We start from the raw sequence: 14,017 nt of genomic DNA on the forward strand, positions 1-14,017 counted from the left end.
GACCTCATGTCACTGAGATATCGCCTCAGCTAACCCACTAACCTTCTCACATAAATTGACCTCATGTCACTGAGATATCACCTCAACTAACCCACTAACCTTCTCACATACGTCGACTTCATGTCACTGAGATATCACCTCAACTAACCCACTAACATTCTCACATACGTCGACCTCATGTCACTGAGATATCGCCTCAGCTAACCCACTAACCTTCTCACATAAATTGACCTCATGTCACTGAGATATCACCTCAACTAACCCACTAACCTTCTCACATACGTCGACCTCATGTCACTGAGATATCACCTCAACTAACCCACTAACATTCTCACATACGTCGACCTCATGTCACTGAGATATCACCTCAACTAACCCACTAACCTTCTCACATAAATTGACCTCATGTCACTGAGATATCACCTCAACTAACCCACTAACCTTCTTACATACGTCGACCTCATGTCACTGAGATACCACCTCAACTAACCCACTAACCTTCTCACATACGTCGACCTCATGTCACTGAGATATCACCTCAACTAACTCACTAACCTTCTTACATACGTCGACCTCATGTCACTGAGATATCACCTCAACTAACCCACTAACCTTCTCACATACGTCGACCTCATGTCACTGAGATATCACCTCAACTAACCCACTAACCTTCTCACATACATCGACCTCATGTCACTGAGATATCACCTCAACTAACCCACTAACCTTCTCACATACGTCGACCTCATGTCACTGAGATATCACCTCAACTAACCCACTAACCTTCTCACATAAGTTGACCTCATGTCACTGAGATATCACCTCAACTAACCCACTAACCTTCTCACATATGTCGACCTCATGTCACTGAGATATCACCTCAACTAACCCACTAACCTTCTCACATACGTCGACCACATGACATCACCCCAATCTCCAATCTAGCCAACATATATTCTCATAAACACACTACCGATATCCTATGCTGTGCTCCAACCACGAGAAAGTCTCTGCCGGTTGAGACGAAAGGGAGTAATGCTGTGAATGAATGTTGATGTCATAAGATGTCATAAGGTCACACATGTGGGTACTCATATCTCTATTGGCTCGCTGTCACAGCACAAACAATAACATCAATACACACATGTTTATACTACCCTAGTTACAAAATTAGATCACTGTTAATCTTCTGGTCTTTTAATCTCTCCATACAGGAAATAACAAATCCAGGACAGCGCATGGTTTTTAAACAGACGTTATAACGATAATATTATATATCTACTTCGCTCCAGTACATGTCGCAATAGTAAGCACATTCCTTTCACGGTTGATCTCCTGGTTGGAGAACAGTAGTCATATAGACCCTTTTGACACATGGAACTGATGCTTTGTGAAATTACCCACGAAACTCTCGCTCCATAATGCAAGCAGATACATCTCGTGATATTGTTGTCTGGAGCATGAGTCGTATTAGCTGGGGAACTGGCTACAGCCAGTCAGGGTACACAACAATTACGTCAACTGGGTTCTGAATTGCACTGCATTTTGAAAGAAAATCGCAACATGTGATAAATGATTTGCTTTCAATAATTGTTTGTTTTTATTCGGAGAAGTGATTTTGTATTGTTGTATTTCTGTTACAGGACTGAAATTGAAGAGAGTTCCTATAGACACCTGGTCCACCAAGGAAAAGCTATGTCTGGCTTCAGCTGTGTTGCGGAGTGGCGACCAGAATTGGTATGTGAATGTAACTGTTTCTTAAGTTTAAGAGTTTGTGATTTGTATGCAGCTGTAAGCACACGATTATTATTATTATTATTATTATTATTATTATTATTATTATTATTATTTAATTTATTGGTCTGACCCAATATTTTGGGTTTGCCCTGCGACACAGAATAGCTCACAATAAAATTAAAAATTAAAAATTATATAAACAGGTTTCAGACAAAAGTGATTAAGACATAAGAAATAAAAATAGAACCGAGTGTAATTTAAATTGAATGTACACCATAAAGATGCTGACGAAATATCGCTACAGAAAATTTTATTACGGTGGTGACGATGGCATCTTGAAGATCTCTCGTCAGCTTGTATTTTTCCCTCCACTTTACAAAGGCTTTCGGAATGGTGCCTCTAGCTCTGAAGAAGAGACCGGCAACTGTGATTTTTTCTATGTTGTATTTCGCTGATAGGTACTGAATCGTGGGCTCGTAGATCTTCTTTTTCTCTTCATTCACTTCAGATGGTTGAGTGGCTGAGATTTAAAATCTGATTGTAGGATCAGTTATTTCGGCTGTCTGTTTATTCCTATTTATAGGAATGATATCGATCCTACGATTGCTTCCACCATCAGCAATACAATGAACTTCCTCGTGAATGTCTAGATTTTTGGATCAAAGTGCATCTGCGATCATAGAACGTATGATGTTGTGACGTTTTATTCTGAGTACTTCTCCCTGTGGGCAACTCCCAACTCCCTGTTGTTGTTGTTGTTGTTGTTGTTGTTATTATTATTGTTATTGTTATTATTATTATTATTATTATTATTATTATTATTATTAGTATTAATTATTAGTATTATTATTAATTGTATTTTTAATTAATAAGTTTATTATTGTCATTATTGAGTGTAATTAGTTACCACTGCCACCGGGTATATACCCACTGCAGTGTGAATAAATACATACATACATGTGGTAAAGTTTCATACTCACTGCAGTGCCTTACAGTGGGTTGTGCCTGCAGAGTGACCAGGGAGAGAACATACTGGTGCCACCATCGCAGTCATTTTTAGCATATCTCTCCATTCAGAACTTGATGATCCTTCATGCTTGATGATCCTTATTATATTCCTGTTATGTTTTTCTATAAAATTATTTCTTAATGTTTGTTCACTTGTCGTTTTCTTTGAAGGTTAGTAATCCTATAATCAATTTACCAGCCATTAGATAAATAAATATTACTGCTATTATTGTCTAATATTATTAATTATTATGTATTATTATTAATGTGATTATTATTATTATTATTATTATTATTATTATTATTATTATTATTATTATTAATTTCTTTTTCCTCACCAGTCTCCAGATGCATTAAAAATGCCAACATGCATGGCTGCGAATTCAATCCCTTCAATGTATAGACTTATAGTCGTGTCGCTGTTATTTCCGGTGTGACTCCTCCCCTTTGCTTACGTCTTAGGAAGTGAAGGCTGTATAAAGTCTAGGTAGGTAGTATCGTTCGCCATATTTGTTCTTTCATTCCCGAGCTACCAGACGAGGAATCTATTTGCTTCACTGTTAAACATTATCATGTCGTAGCTCCTATGATAATAAATCAAACGCACTGTAATTCAGCAAATAATTGAGCGGCAAATAACGCCCTCGTGTGATTTCTGCGAACGCAAACTAAAGAGCCAAAATGGCGGGCGATTATATTACGTATTTATCGAGCCATAGGAAATTCATTACATCATCAATAGCGAATCACAAGACGCACACGTTTAAATGTAGCTGACCTGCAACGTGATTGGCTGCCGGAAATAAGAGCGACGGGACTATAGTTTGCTCTTAGCATTGACTTATCATTTATGTATTCTTGTAAAAATTGTATTTAATTTTCATTGCATCATCTCTAGTATTCTCCTAGTATAATATAGCCTATCATAGATTAGAAAAGAATTCTTCACTTAAGATACTTTTAATTTTTTTATGCATCCATTAATTATTAACATTACAATATTGGATACTTATTTTAATTTTTGCATATTATTATTATTATTATTATTATTATTATTATTATTATTATTATTATTATTATTATTATTATTATTATTATTATTATTATTATTATTATTATTATTATTATTATTATTATTATTATTATTATTATTATTATTATTATTATTATTATTATTATTATTATTATTATTATTATTATTATTATTATTATTATTATTATTATTATTATTATTATTATTATTATTATTATTATTATTATTATTATTATTATTATTATTATTATTATTATTATTATTATTATTATTATTATTATTATTATTATTATTATTATTATTATTATTATTATTATTATTATTATTATTATTATTATTATTATTATTATTATTATTATTATTATTATTATTATTATTATTATTATTATTATTATTATTATTATTATTATTATTATTATTATTATTATTATTATTATTATTATTATTATTATTATTATTATTATTATTATTATTATTATTATTATTATTATTATTATTATTATTATTATTATTATTATTATTATTATTATTATTATTATTATTATTATTATTATTATTATTATTATTATTATTATTATTATTATTATTATTATTATTATTATTATTATTATTATTATTATTATTATTATTATTATTATTATTATTATTATTATTATTATTATTATTATTATTATTATTATTATTATTATTATTATTATTATTATTATTATTATTATTATTATTATTATTATTATTATTATTATTATTATTATTATTATTATTATTATTATTATTATTATTATTATTATTATTATTATTATTATTATTATTATTATTATTATTATTATTATTATTATTATTATTATTATTATTATTATTATTATTATTATTATTATTATTATTATTATTATTATTATTATTATTATTATTATTATTATTATTATTATTATTATTATTATTATTATTATTATTATTATTATTATTATTATTATTATTATTATTATTATTATTATTATTATTATTATTATTATTATTATTATTATTATTATTATTATTATTATTATTATTATTATTATTATTATTATTATTATTATTATTATTATTATTATTATTATTATTATTATTATTATTATTATTATTATTATTATTATTATTATTATTATTATTATTATTATTATTATTATTATTATTATTATTATTATTATTATTATTATTATTATTATTATTATTATTATTATTATTATTATTATTATTATTATTATTATTATTATTATTATTATTATTATTATTATTATTATTATTATTATTATTATTATTATTATTATTATTATTATTATTATTATTATTATTATTATTATTATTATTATTATTATTATTATTATTATTATTATTATTATTATTATTATTATTATTATTATAAATTTTTAATTCTGTACTATTATTGTATCACTTCTGCAGGGGCTATTATTGGTCTATGGCTGTTGACTAGCACATTAATATTAATATAAATAAATAAAAAGTACTATATTCGGTCACTAGGATCGAACTCCATCTCCCAATTACTAGGCAAGAATGGTAACCGTAACTGCACAATGCTTGGTGTTTGTTTGTATCATGCTTTTGTGACATTACTGCTGTACATGTGTAGGATGTCTGTGAGCCGAGCTTTGAGGCTGTTTGGAGAGCCTGGCCGCCCGATTGACTGGTTTTCCCAGAAGAGTTGTGCCCTCCAGTATGGAAATCTGCTGGAGAATGTGGACACCCCTAAGCGTAAGAAGCGAACAGACAAATCAGGCAGTGAGCATGTGGAGACTCCGGGGGAAGCCATTGTGAGGAACCTGACACATGGTAAGTGTCCCCATCCTACTTTATCACCATGACAACAATCACAACAAAAACCTTCCTTGTCTCCATCATCCTCCGATCTTCCTTCTTAACTCTGTTCTTGTTTTCCTCATCCTCCCTTTTCCTTGTGTTTCGCGTTGCTCCTCTAATTTTCCTTCACACTCTTCCTCATCCTTCTCCACCTCAACTCTCTTGTTAATTTGCTTCTTGTTTTTCCATAAAATATTTTTTTTTCTACATAATTACTCCTAGAGTATTTTGGATCGTAAAGATGCTCTTAAGAATTACTTTTCAGATTTTTAACTAGAAATACTTCTTTATCTTCACTAGGTATAACTTAGAGGGGAGCTTGGGAATTGGCTGTCACATAAAAATGCACTTGCTCCGTTGTTCACATTGTCTTCCCCTTGTTCTTCTTGTCTTCCTCATATTCTCATTGTCTTCACCTTGTCTGCCTCGTCTTTCTCATGTTTTCATTGTCTTCACTTTGCTCTCCTTGTATTCCTCTTGTTCTCTTTGTATTCTCCTTGTTTTCTTTCTAATGACTAGAGAGCGGAATTTTAGGCCCTAAAAGGTGGCATTTTAGGCGTCTAAAATAGGGTCTTAAACTCCTTTATTTAGACTCTATGAAATAAAAAATTGGCTTTCTTTTAATCATTATTTACTTACTTACTTACTTACAAATGGCTTTTAAGGAACCCGAAGGTTCATTGCCGCCCTCACATAAGCCCGCCATCGGTCCCTATCCTGTGCAAGATTAATCCAGTCTCTATCATCATATCCCACCTCCCTCAGATCCATTTTAATATTATCCTCCCATCTACGTCTCGGCCTCCCTAAAGGTCTTTTTCCCTCCGGTCTCCCAAGTAACACTCTATATGCATTTCTGGATTCGCCCATACGTGCTACATGCCCTGCCCATCTCAAACGTCTGGATTTAATGTTCCTAATTATGTCAGGTGAAGAATACAATGCGTGCAGTTCTGTGTTGTGTAACTTTCTCCATTCTCCTGTAACTTCATCCCGCTTAGCCCCAAATATTTTCCTTAGCACCTTATTCTCAAACACCCTGAACCTATGTTCCTCTCTCAGAGTGAGAGTCCAAGTTTCACAACCATACAGAACAACCGGTAATATAACTGTTTTATAAATTCTAACTTTCAGATTTTTGGACAGCAGACTGGATGATAAGAGCTTCTCAACCGAATAATAACACGCATTTCCCATATTTATTCTGCGTTTAATTTCCTCCCGTGTGTCATTTATATTTGTTACTGTTGCTCCAAGATATTTGAATTTTTCCACCTCTTCGAAGGATAAATCTCCAATTTTTATATTTCCATTTCGTACAATATTCTGGTCACGAGACATAATCATATACTTTGTCTTTTCGGGATTTACTTCCAAACCGATCGCTCTACTTGCTTCAAGTAAAATTTCCGTGTTTTCCCTAATCGTTTGTGTATTTTCTCCTAACATATTCACGTCATAATCATTATTATTATTTATTTATTTTTTTTTTTTTGTTAAAGAATGTCACTAATATAAGATTCAACATTTATTTAATGCAAAATTCTAGGATTATAAGGGTACACATTTCCATAGTTTGCTTCACAGTAGATGATCAGTACCTATTGTGGCTATTGTGTCGCTCACTGCAAACTTACAAATGGTAAATAAAAGAAAGGGGTTGTTATCTGTCTTGGAATGTAAGAGAATGCTTATTCGGGTACAACTCAGCGAGTTTGTGTTAAATTGCTCACAGACAGAGAAAGATATAATAATAAGTTTTGCAGGAGTTCTTTTACATGTTAGTAAATCTATCTACTGACATGAGCCTGTCGAATTTAAGCACACTTAAATGCCATTGACTTCTCTATTGTGTTGTTCACTGCTAGGAAGGAGTTGTTATCCGTTTTGGAATGTAAACGGTACAGGATGTTAAGAAAAACAGTAATCAGTTACGAAAAAGTTGCAACAATTAAAAAAAAAAAAAACTTAAAAATAGACACTAACGTCGAAATAGGCATTTTTAGGCACTACAAAACCCCTTTATTTATACCTGTATTTCCATGAAAATTGTAAATATTAAATCTCAAATTTGTGTATATCAAGGAAAAAAATAGATTTTTTCCTAAATTCCGCTCTCTGCTAATGACTTCGTTGTCCTTGTCTCCCCCCTGTTCTCCTTGCATTCCTCTTGTCCTCTATTCCCCTTGTTCTCTGTGTATTCCCTTTGTTCTGATTGTCTTCGCTTTGCTCTCCTTGCATTCCTCTTGTCCTCTATTCCCCTTGTTCTCTGTGTATTCCCTTTGTTCTGATTGTCTTCGCTTTGCTCTCCTTGCATTCCTCTTGTTCTCATTGTATTCCACTTGTCCTCCTTATGTACCCATGGTTTTTCCAGCCTTCCCCTAGTTATCTTTGTATTCCCCTTATTCTCTTTTTATTGTCCTTATCTTCCTCTGTTCCCCCCTGCATTCCTCTTGTCCTCCTTGCATTTTCCTTATTCTCCTTGTATTCCCCTTGTTCTCCTTGTATTCCGCTTCTTTTCCTTTAATTCCTCTTGCTATCCTTGCATTCTCCATGTTTTCTTTGTCTTTCCCTTGTTCTCCTTGTATTCCTCTTGTTCTTCTCCTTGTTGTTCTTCCTTTTTTATTTCTCATACCATTCACGCAGCTGTCGATTTCTTTTCGTGTATATTTTGTTATTCTTGCATGTTTTCCTCTTACCTATAAACAGTGGCTTCCTGTCCCCCTAAGAGAAGTATGTAATTCTTGTGCAATTTTAGAAAGAATAAATGAGCTGAAGAAGTTGCTGCAGGAAGAGCGAGCGATGTACCTGAAGCTGAAGGACGAAGTGGCGCAGATCAGAGCTGGCCAGGTGGACGACAAGCTGGGCGAGATGTGTCAGCATGTGGAGGAGTGAGTATGCAGATGTGTGGGGTATTTCATCTTGTAGCTCTGCAGCGTATTCAGTTGAAAAACAGGTCAATTCCTAAAACTATCAGGAAGTGATGAAGTTATCCCTGATGGTCTATTGTTCATCTTCCTAGCCATTGGAACCCGAAGTTACCCGATCCTGATGGATTTGAAAGAATGATAAAATCTTTGACATGAATTCTTGTGGGAGGGAAGTAAAGCTGGGAGACCTGTGCCTTAGATTTTTGGCACATATAAGAACCCTGTTCGTGGTAGAGACAGAATTTTTCAGCCATTTCTCGCCTATGGTGAATTTTGCTGCCAAATGTGGAGTGTCGTTTCAAATCATATTAAATACATCCTCGGTCGAAATTTAGTTTGAAGCGATTTCGCATAGCTGAGACAGTATTCTTTAAGACCCTGATCTCATATTGGAGCAATTCGTATTCTTTCCCGTCTTTTTTCTATGATGAAAATTATGTGTTGGATCAAATCGTATTATGTACAACTCCCATGATGTGTTGGATCAAATCATATTATGTACAACTTCCATTAGTTAAAATCTTAAATGGACAGCGTTGGCCAGTGTGCTGTATCTTCCCGCTATTATTGAGTTTCTCGCTGTTTTATAACATTGTGATTATCAAGGTATGTTCAATAGCAAAATCTATTAAGAGCAGTAAGGGAATCAGAGAGAGGAGAGGTGGTGCCCGAAAGAGAGCACTATATGTAGCTAAGAACAGGGAAGTAGTGTAATTTATCTCCACACCTGGAGTAACGGTGAGCACGTCTGGCCGCAAAACCAGGTGGCCCGGGTTCAAATCCCAATCGGGGCAAGTTACCTGGTTGAGATTTTTTCCAGGGTTTTCCTTCAACCCAATATGAACAAATGCTCGGTAACTTTCGGTGCTGGATCCCGGACTCATTTCACTGGCATTATCACCTTCATTTCATTCAGACGCTAAATAACCTAGATGTTGATACAGCGTCGTAAAATAACCTAATAAAATAAAAATCTTCCTAGCCATTGGAACCTGAGGTTCACTGGTTCGAACCTACCCGATCCTGATAGATTTGAAAGAATGATAAAATCCTTGACATGAATTCTTGTGAGAGGGAAGTAAAGCTGAGGGACCTTTGTCTTAAATTTTTGGCATATCTAAGAACCCTGTTCATGATAGAAAGCTTCAGGTTCAGACAGAATTTTTCTGCCATTTCTCGCCTATATTGCAGTTTAAGTGTTCTTAAAACATAACTAGGTCTACTACAGAAAAGCTTAATAAATACCGTAAAATTCATTAAAACCAAATCTGTTTCAATGATAAATGCTAACATTTCATCATAAAGTCAGCAAACCATTTCTTTACTTTCGTTTTTCAATCGAAGTCAGAACCCAAATAACCGGCAAAACCAAAACAGCAACACTTTTGACTGGGTAAAAAAATGTTTAAATCTGCCATATTGCTACAATCATTGTTGCCACATTAGGAAATTCGCACGAACTTTCGTTTTCAGTGAATATTCGAACCTAGAATTAATTTTTTTTTTTTTTTTTTAAATCCAATACCATCAGATTGTCATTTGACATTTCTGGTCTCTCCTGGCAATGGCTTATTTGTAACCCATTTCTGAGGTTGGGGCGCCTGGAAGGCGTAGTTACGCTGCCCCGATGATGTTATGATAGGATGATGATGAAGTGCCAGTAGAGGTCTTAAACCTAAGCCTAACCTAATTTCCAGACATGGACGAACACAGGAACATTCCCCTTTAAGGAAAAATTCCTGTGCTCGAACCTGGGACCTCATGAGCTCTGACCACTAGCCCATGAGGCTGGTCAAGAATTAATGTATATTATTTGTGTTGTGTGACATGTTTAATAAGGAAAATCCACACAGTTTTTATGTTTATCCAGTTATGAGCAAGTGATAGAGAAATAAGCTTCACATGGCTGCAGTTTCAACATTTGGCACCATGAAATACGAACTTTTTTTTTTTTTAGTATACACTGGTATTTATTCAATTATCCAGCAAAATCTCGTATCCGGAACTAGCCTGGTCTCTTCGGTGCTGGTTAAAAGGGATTCTACTATATTATGTGAGAATCATGGAAGAACATGATGATAATAATAAGGAAGTACATTTTTACATTATCAAAGAAGTAAACTAAAATAAATAACATTGCAGGGTTACGAAATTCATAGAATCTACTAATCTTTGCTGTATAACCTACCTTAAAGTACATTAGAATTAAAGAGACAAACATAACCTAATTCGACAAATGAAATACAAACATAAACAGTTGTTTAATGTTATGACGTAGTATGTTTATTGATATGACGTCACTTGTAGCGATTCATTGATAATGTACAACACACTTTAATTCTTCGTGAAACAGAAAGATACATCTCCATACTTTACAGCATTTTTCACCATCTTATTGCGGTCAATAGCAATTATGTGTACTCAATGACTGCCATTAGCCCCGTGCCGTGGCGTCACAGTCTAAGGCATCCCGCCTAGGACTCGCGTTACGGAATGCGCGCTGGTTCGAGTCTTCATGGGGGAAGAAATTTTCTCATGAAATTTCGGCCAGTGTATGGGACCGGTGCCCACCCAGCATCGTGATGCACTTGGGGAGCTATGATAGGTAGCGAAATCCGGTTGCGAATGCGAGCTATAACGGCTGGGGGGATCATCGTGCTAACCACACGATACCTCCATTCTGGTTGGATGATCGTCCACCTCTGCTTCGGCATGTGGGTGTGAGGCCAGCAGCCAGCTGTTAGGTCTAGGCCCTTCAGGGCTATAGCGCAACGGATTATTAATGACTGCCATTAAAATTGACACAGGGACTTCTTCATAAACCTCTAGGTTTATGTTGTTGATCTTGGCAGATGCTATTTCACTCCTTATTAAATGATGCCTGGTGTTTCGGAGGAACTCTCCACAATGAGAAAGTCCAAGAACATGAGGGAGGTTTTACGAAGTGACAGTTATACATCATGAGTATTAGTTCTTTTGGATAGACAAATCGTCGAGGCCAAGAAAGTGTTACATTTGTACCTCCTGTGCATTCAGTAACCTCTGCATGAACAGAGTAGAAGGTTGTTGGGGAAGAGATTAGCTATTTGGACTATATTTTGACATGTGAATATTGCATCTGATAAATGTTTGGTCTGTTTTGTGTCAGAGAACAAAAGCAGAAAGAAAGAGATGCAGAGAATCACAAAAGATGGCTGCAAGAGCGGCAGGAGAAGAAGAATGAGTTGGAGAGAGCTTGGAAACCTCCAGGTGTGTCTTGCATGTTTATTGTGGCGTATCTCACTGCTGTAACTCCTGCTAATCTAGTTTTTTTTAAGTCTGGCCTAGCAGTGAACAATTATTGACATTTCACTTATGGGTCATACTTAAAGGCGAAATTTCTTGCAGAAACGAACGTCTTGGAGTACAGGAAAGTAATGTGGAAAGTAGGGGTGCACTCTGGGGCAAGTGACCCTGAAAAACAGTACATAAATCAGAGGTGCAGCATCCATGCGATGTGGTGGAAGCATTGCGTTCCCTTTTATTTGAGAGGACATTTTTTTATTTTATTCATATAAAGTAATTAACTAATTATTATTAATTTGTTTTAATATTTTGTTATTTCATGTTTACGTGACTTTTTGATTTTTGGATGAATTTGAACTCATGGTGATGTGAGGATGTTAGCTCCAAATATACCTGCTTGTCACAATGGGTTGCTGGGGTAAAGGAAGACCCTCTTTTTGAGGGTATGTTAACAAATAGTTGCTTCTGACATTTCTTCACTGTATTGACAACAGCACGTGTTATTGTTGACAGCGCGATTTTGTGTAGCGTTTCGAAATTTAAGTCACTATGATGTTATTAGTAGACACACATATGAAGGGTACATGGGAAAAACGAACAATATCACAATGCTGTTAAGGGTGATGTCGTTATCTAATTCACTGTATTACTACAAACTTCAGTGTTATTTTTACCAAAAGTGGTAAAGGAGAATTAAAACCACGGATACATTCATCATTTCCTTCATTTCAAGTAGAAACACCAATAAATATAGGAGTGATATACCGAAATAAATCAATATCTCAACCGTAATGGAAAAGTGACATTGTTCATTTTTCCCGTGTATCCTTCATATATGTTAATATTGCAACTATTGAAAACACAAACAAGTTTCCTGTCCAAAGTCACGGAAATAAAAACAGAATTGAATCTCCCTAAATCTAAAGAAAACATTTTAAGCAGAGAAAACCCTCTAACCTTCGAACCAATTAACATTCAACTAGATTTAGAAGAACCAGTTACAAAATCTGAAACTTCCAAACCTGTACTAAAAGCGCTGGCATTAGAAGCTGTGAACAATAGATACCCACCAGAAGAATGGTTACATATCTACACAGATGGGTCTACTATCGATAACAACTCAGGATCAGGAATTACATGTACATTATTCTCATTTCATCAACCAGCAGGACATCATACAACAAATTTTGATGCGGAAATAATGGCTATTCATATCTCACTGCAACACCTGCTGTACAGAATAGATAAATTTCAAAATGCTGTCATTCTCTCTGATTCTAAAACAGCATTATATGCAATAAATTCATATAAAATGATGTCAATCCAAATTAAAGAATGTCACAAAATGATCCAACAACTTCAAAAACTACAGAAAAGAATTCAATTGCAATGGATACCTGCACATTGTGGAATTGCTGGAAATGAAACTGCTGACTTTCTTGCCAAAAAAGGATCCAATTTAATTCAGAATACAAATACAAGCCTACCTTTTACATCCATAAAAAGACTAATTAAAAATAAATATAAAATCAAGCAAAACCAAGCACTATGTACCAAAGCCAAAGATAAAAAATGGAGCATTTTAATAAAAAAACCAGAAATTATTCCAGAAATCCCACGTAAATCTGCAGTAGCAAAATTCAGACTGCTTACAGAACACGATTATTTGGCCAAACACTTGAATAAATAGGAATTTACACAAATCCAAATTGCCCTCTATGCAACAAAGAAGAAGAAATGACTGAAGATCATCTGCAAACCTGTGAAGTTCTACCTGATGGATCCACCACAGAGAAATATTGGAGAGCAAGAACGCTAATGGCTTCGTTGCCAAAGTCCGGCATTAGATAACAACAACAACATATTGCAACTATAAAATATAACATTACTAGTAAATAATAACAATAATGCAAATCAAGATTTCAGGTATAACTCCCTGTAAAGTTGATTTGAATAATTTAAGTCACACGGAGTTAGTGTGCACTCGAAGTTGGTTGCTTGACGGTTGTCAGCCCACTTTGAGGTCTGTGGATATAGAAGGAAAAATTGGATCGATGTCGGTTATAGTTCCCGGGTAGCTCAGTGGTAGAGCGTTGGTACGTTAAACCAAAGGTCCCGGGTTCGATACCCGGCTCCGGAACAATTTTTCCCTCGAAATTATTCAAATCAA

At 34.1% G+C, this 14,017-nt stretch overlaps 1 protein-coding gene across 6 annotated transcripts in view; it reads left to right on the top strand.

The window, feature by feature from the left end:
• Positions 1 to 14,017, top strand: part of Brd8 (Bromodomain containing 8) — a 67,731-nt gene that overhangs the window by 3,278 nt on the left and 50,436 nt on the right. For all 6 annotated transcript variants that reach the window (XM_069844039.1, XM_069844047.1, XM_069844054.1 and 3 more), the window contains exons 2-5: positions 1,644 to 1,737; positions 5,406 to 5,605; positions 8,391 to 8,523; positions 11,711 to 11,811. In XM_069844039.1, the coding sequence (XP_069700140.1) occupies positions 1,644 to 1,737; positions 5,406 to 5,605; positions 8,391 to 8,523; positions 11,711 to 11,811 (528 nt within the window). The remainder of the gene's footprint in view (positions 1 to 1,643; positions 1,738 to 5,405; positions 5,606 to 8,390; positions 8,524 to 11,710; positions 11,812 to 14,017) is intronic.

The sequence above is a fragment of the Periplaneta americana genome, chromosome 2 (genome assembly GCF_040183065.1).
Source record: "Periplaneta americana isolate PAMFEO1 chromosome 2, P.americana_PAMFEO1_priV1, whole genome shotgun sequence".
NCBI lineage: Eukaryota > Metazoa > Arthropoda > Insecta > Blattodea > Blattidae > Periplaneta > Periplaneta americana.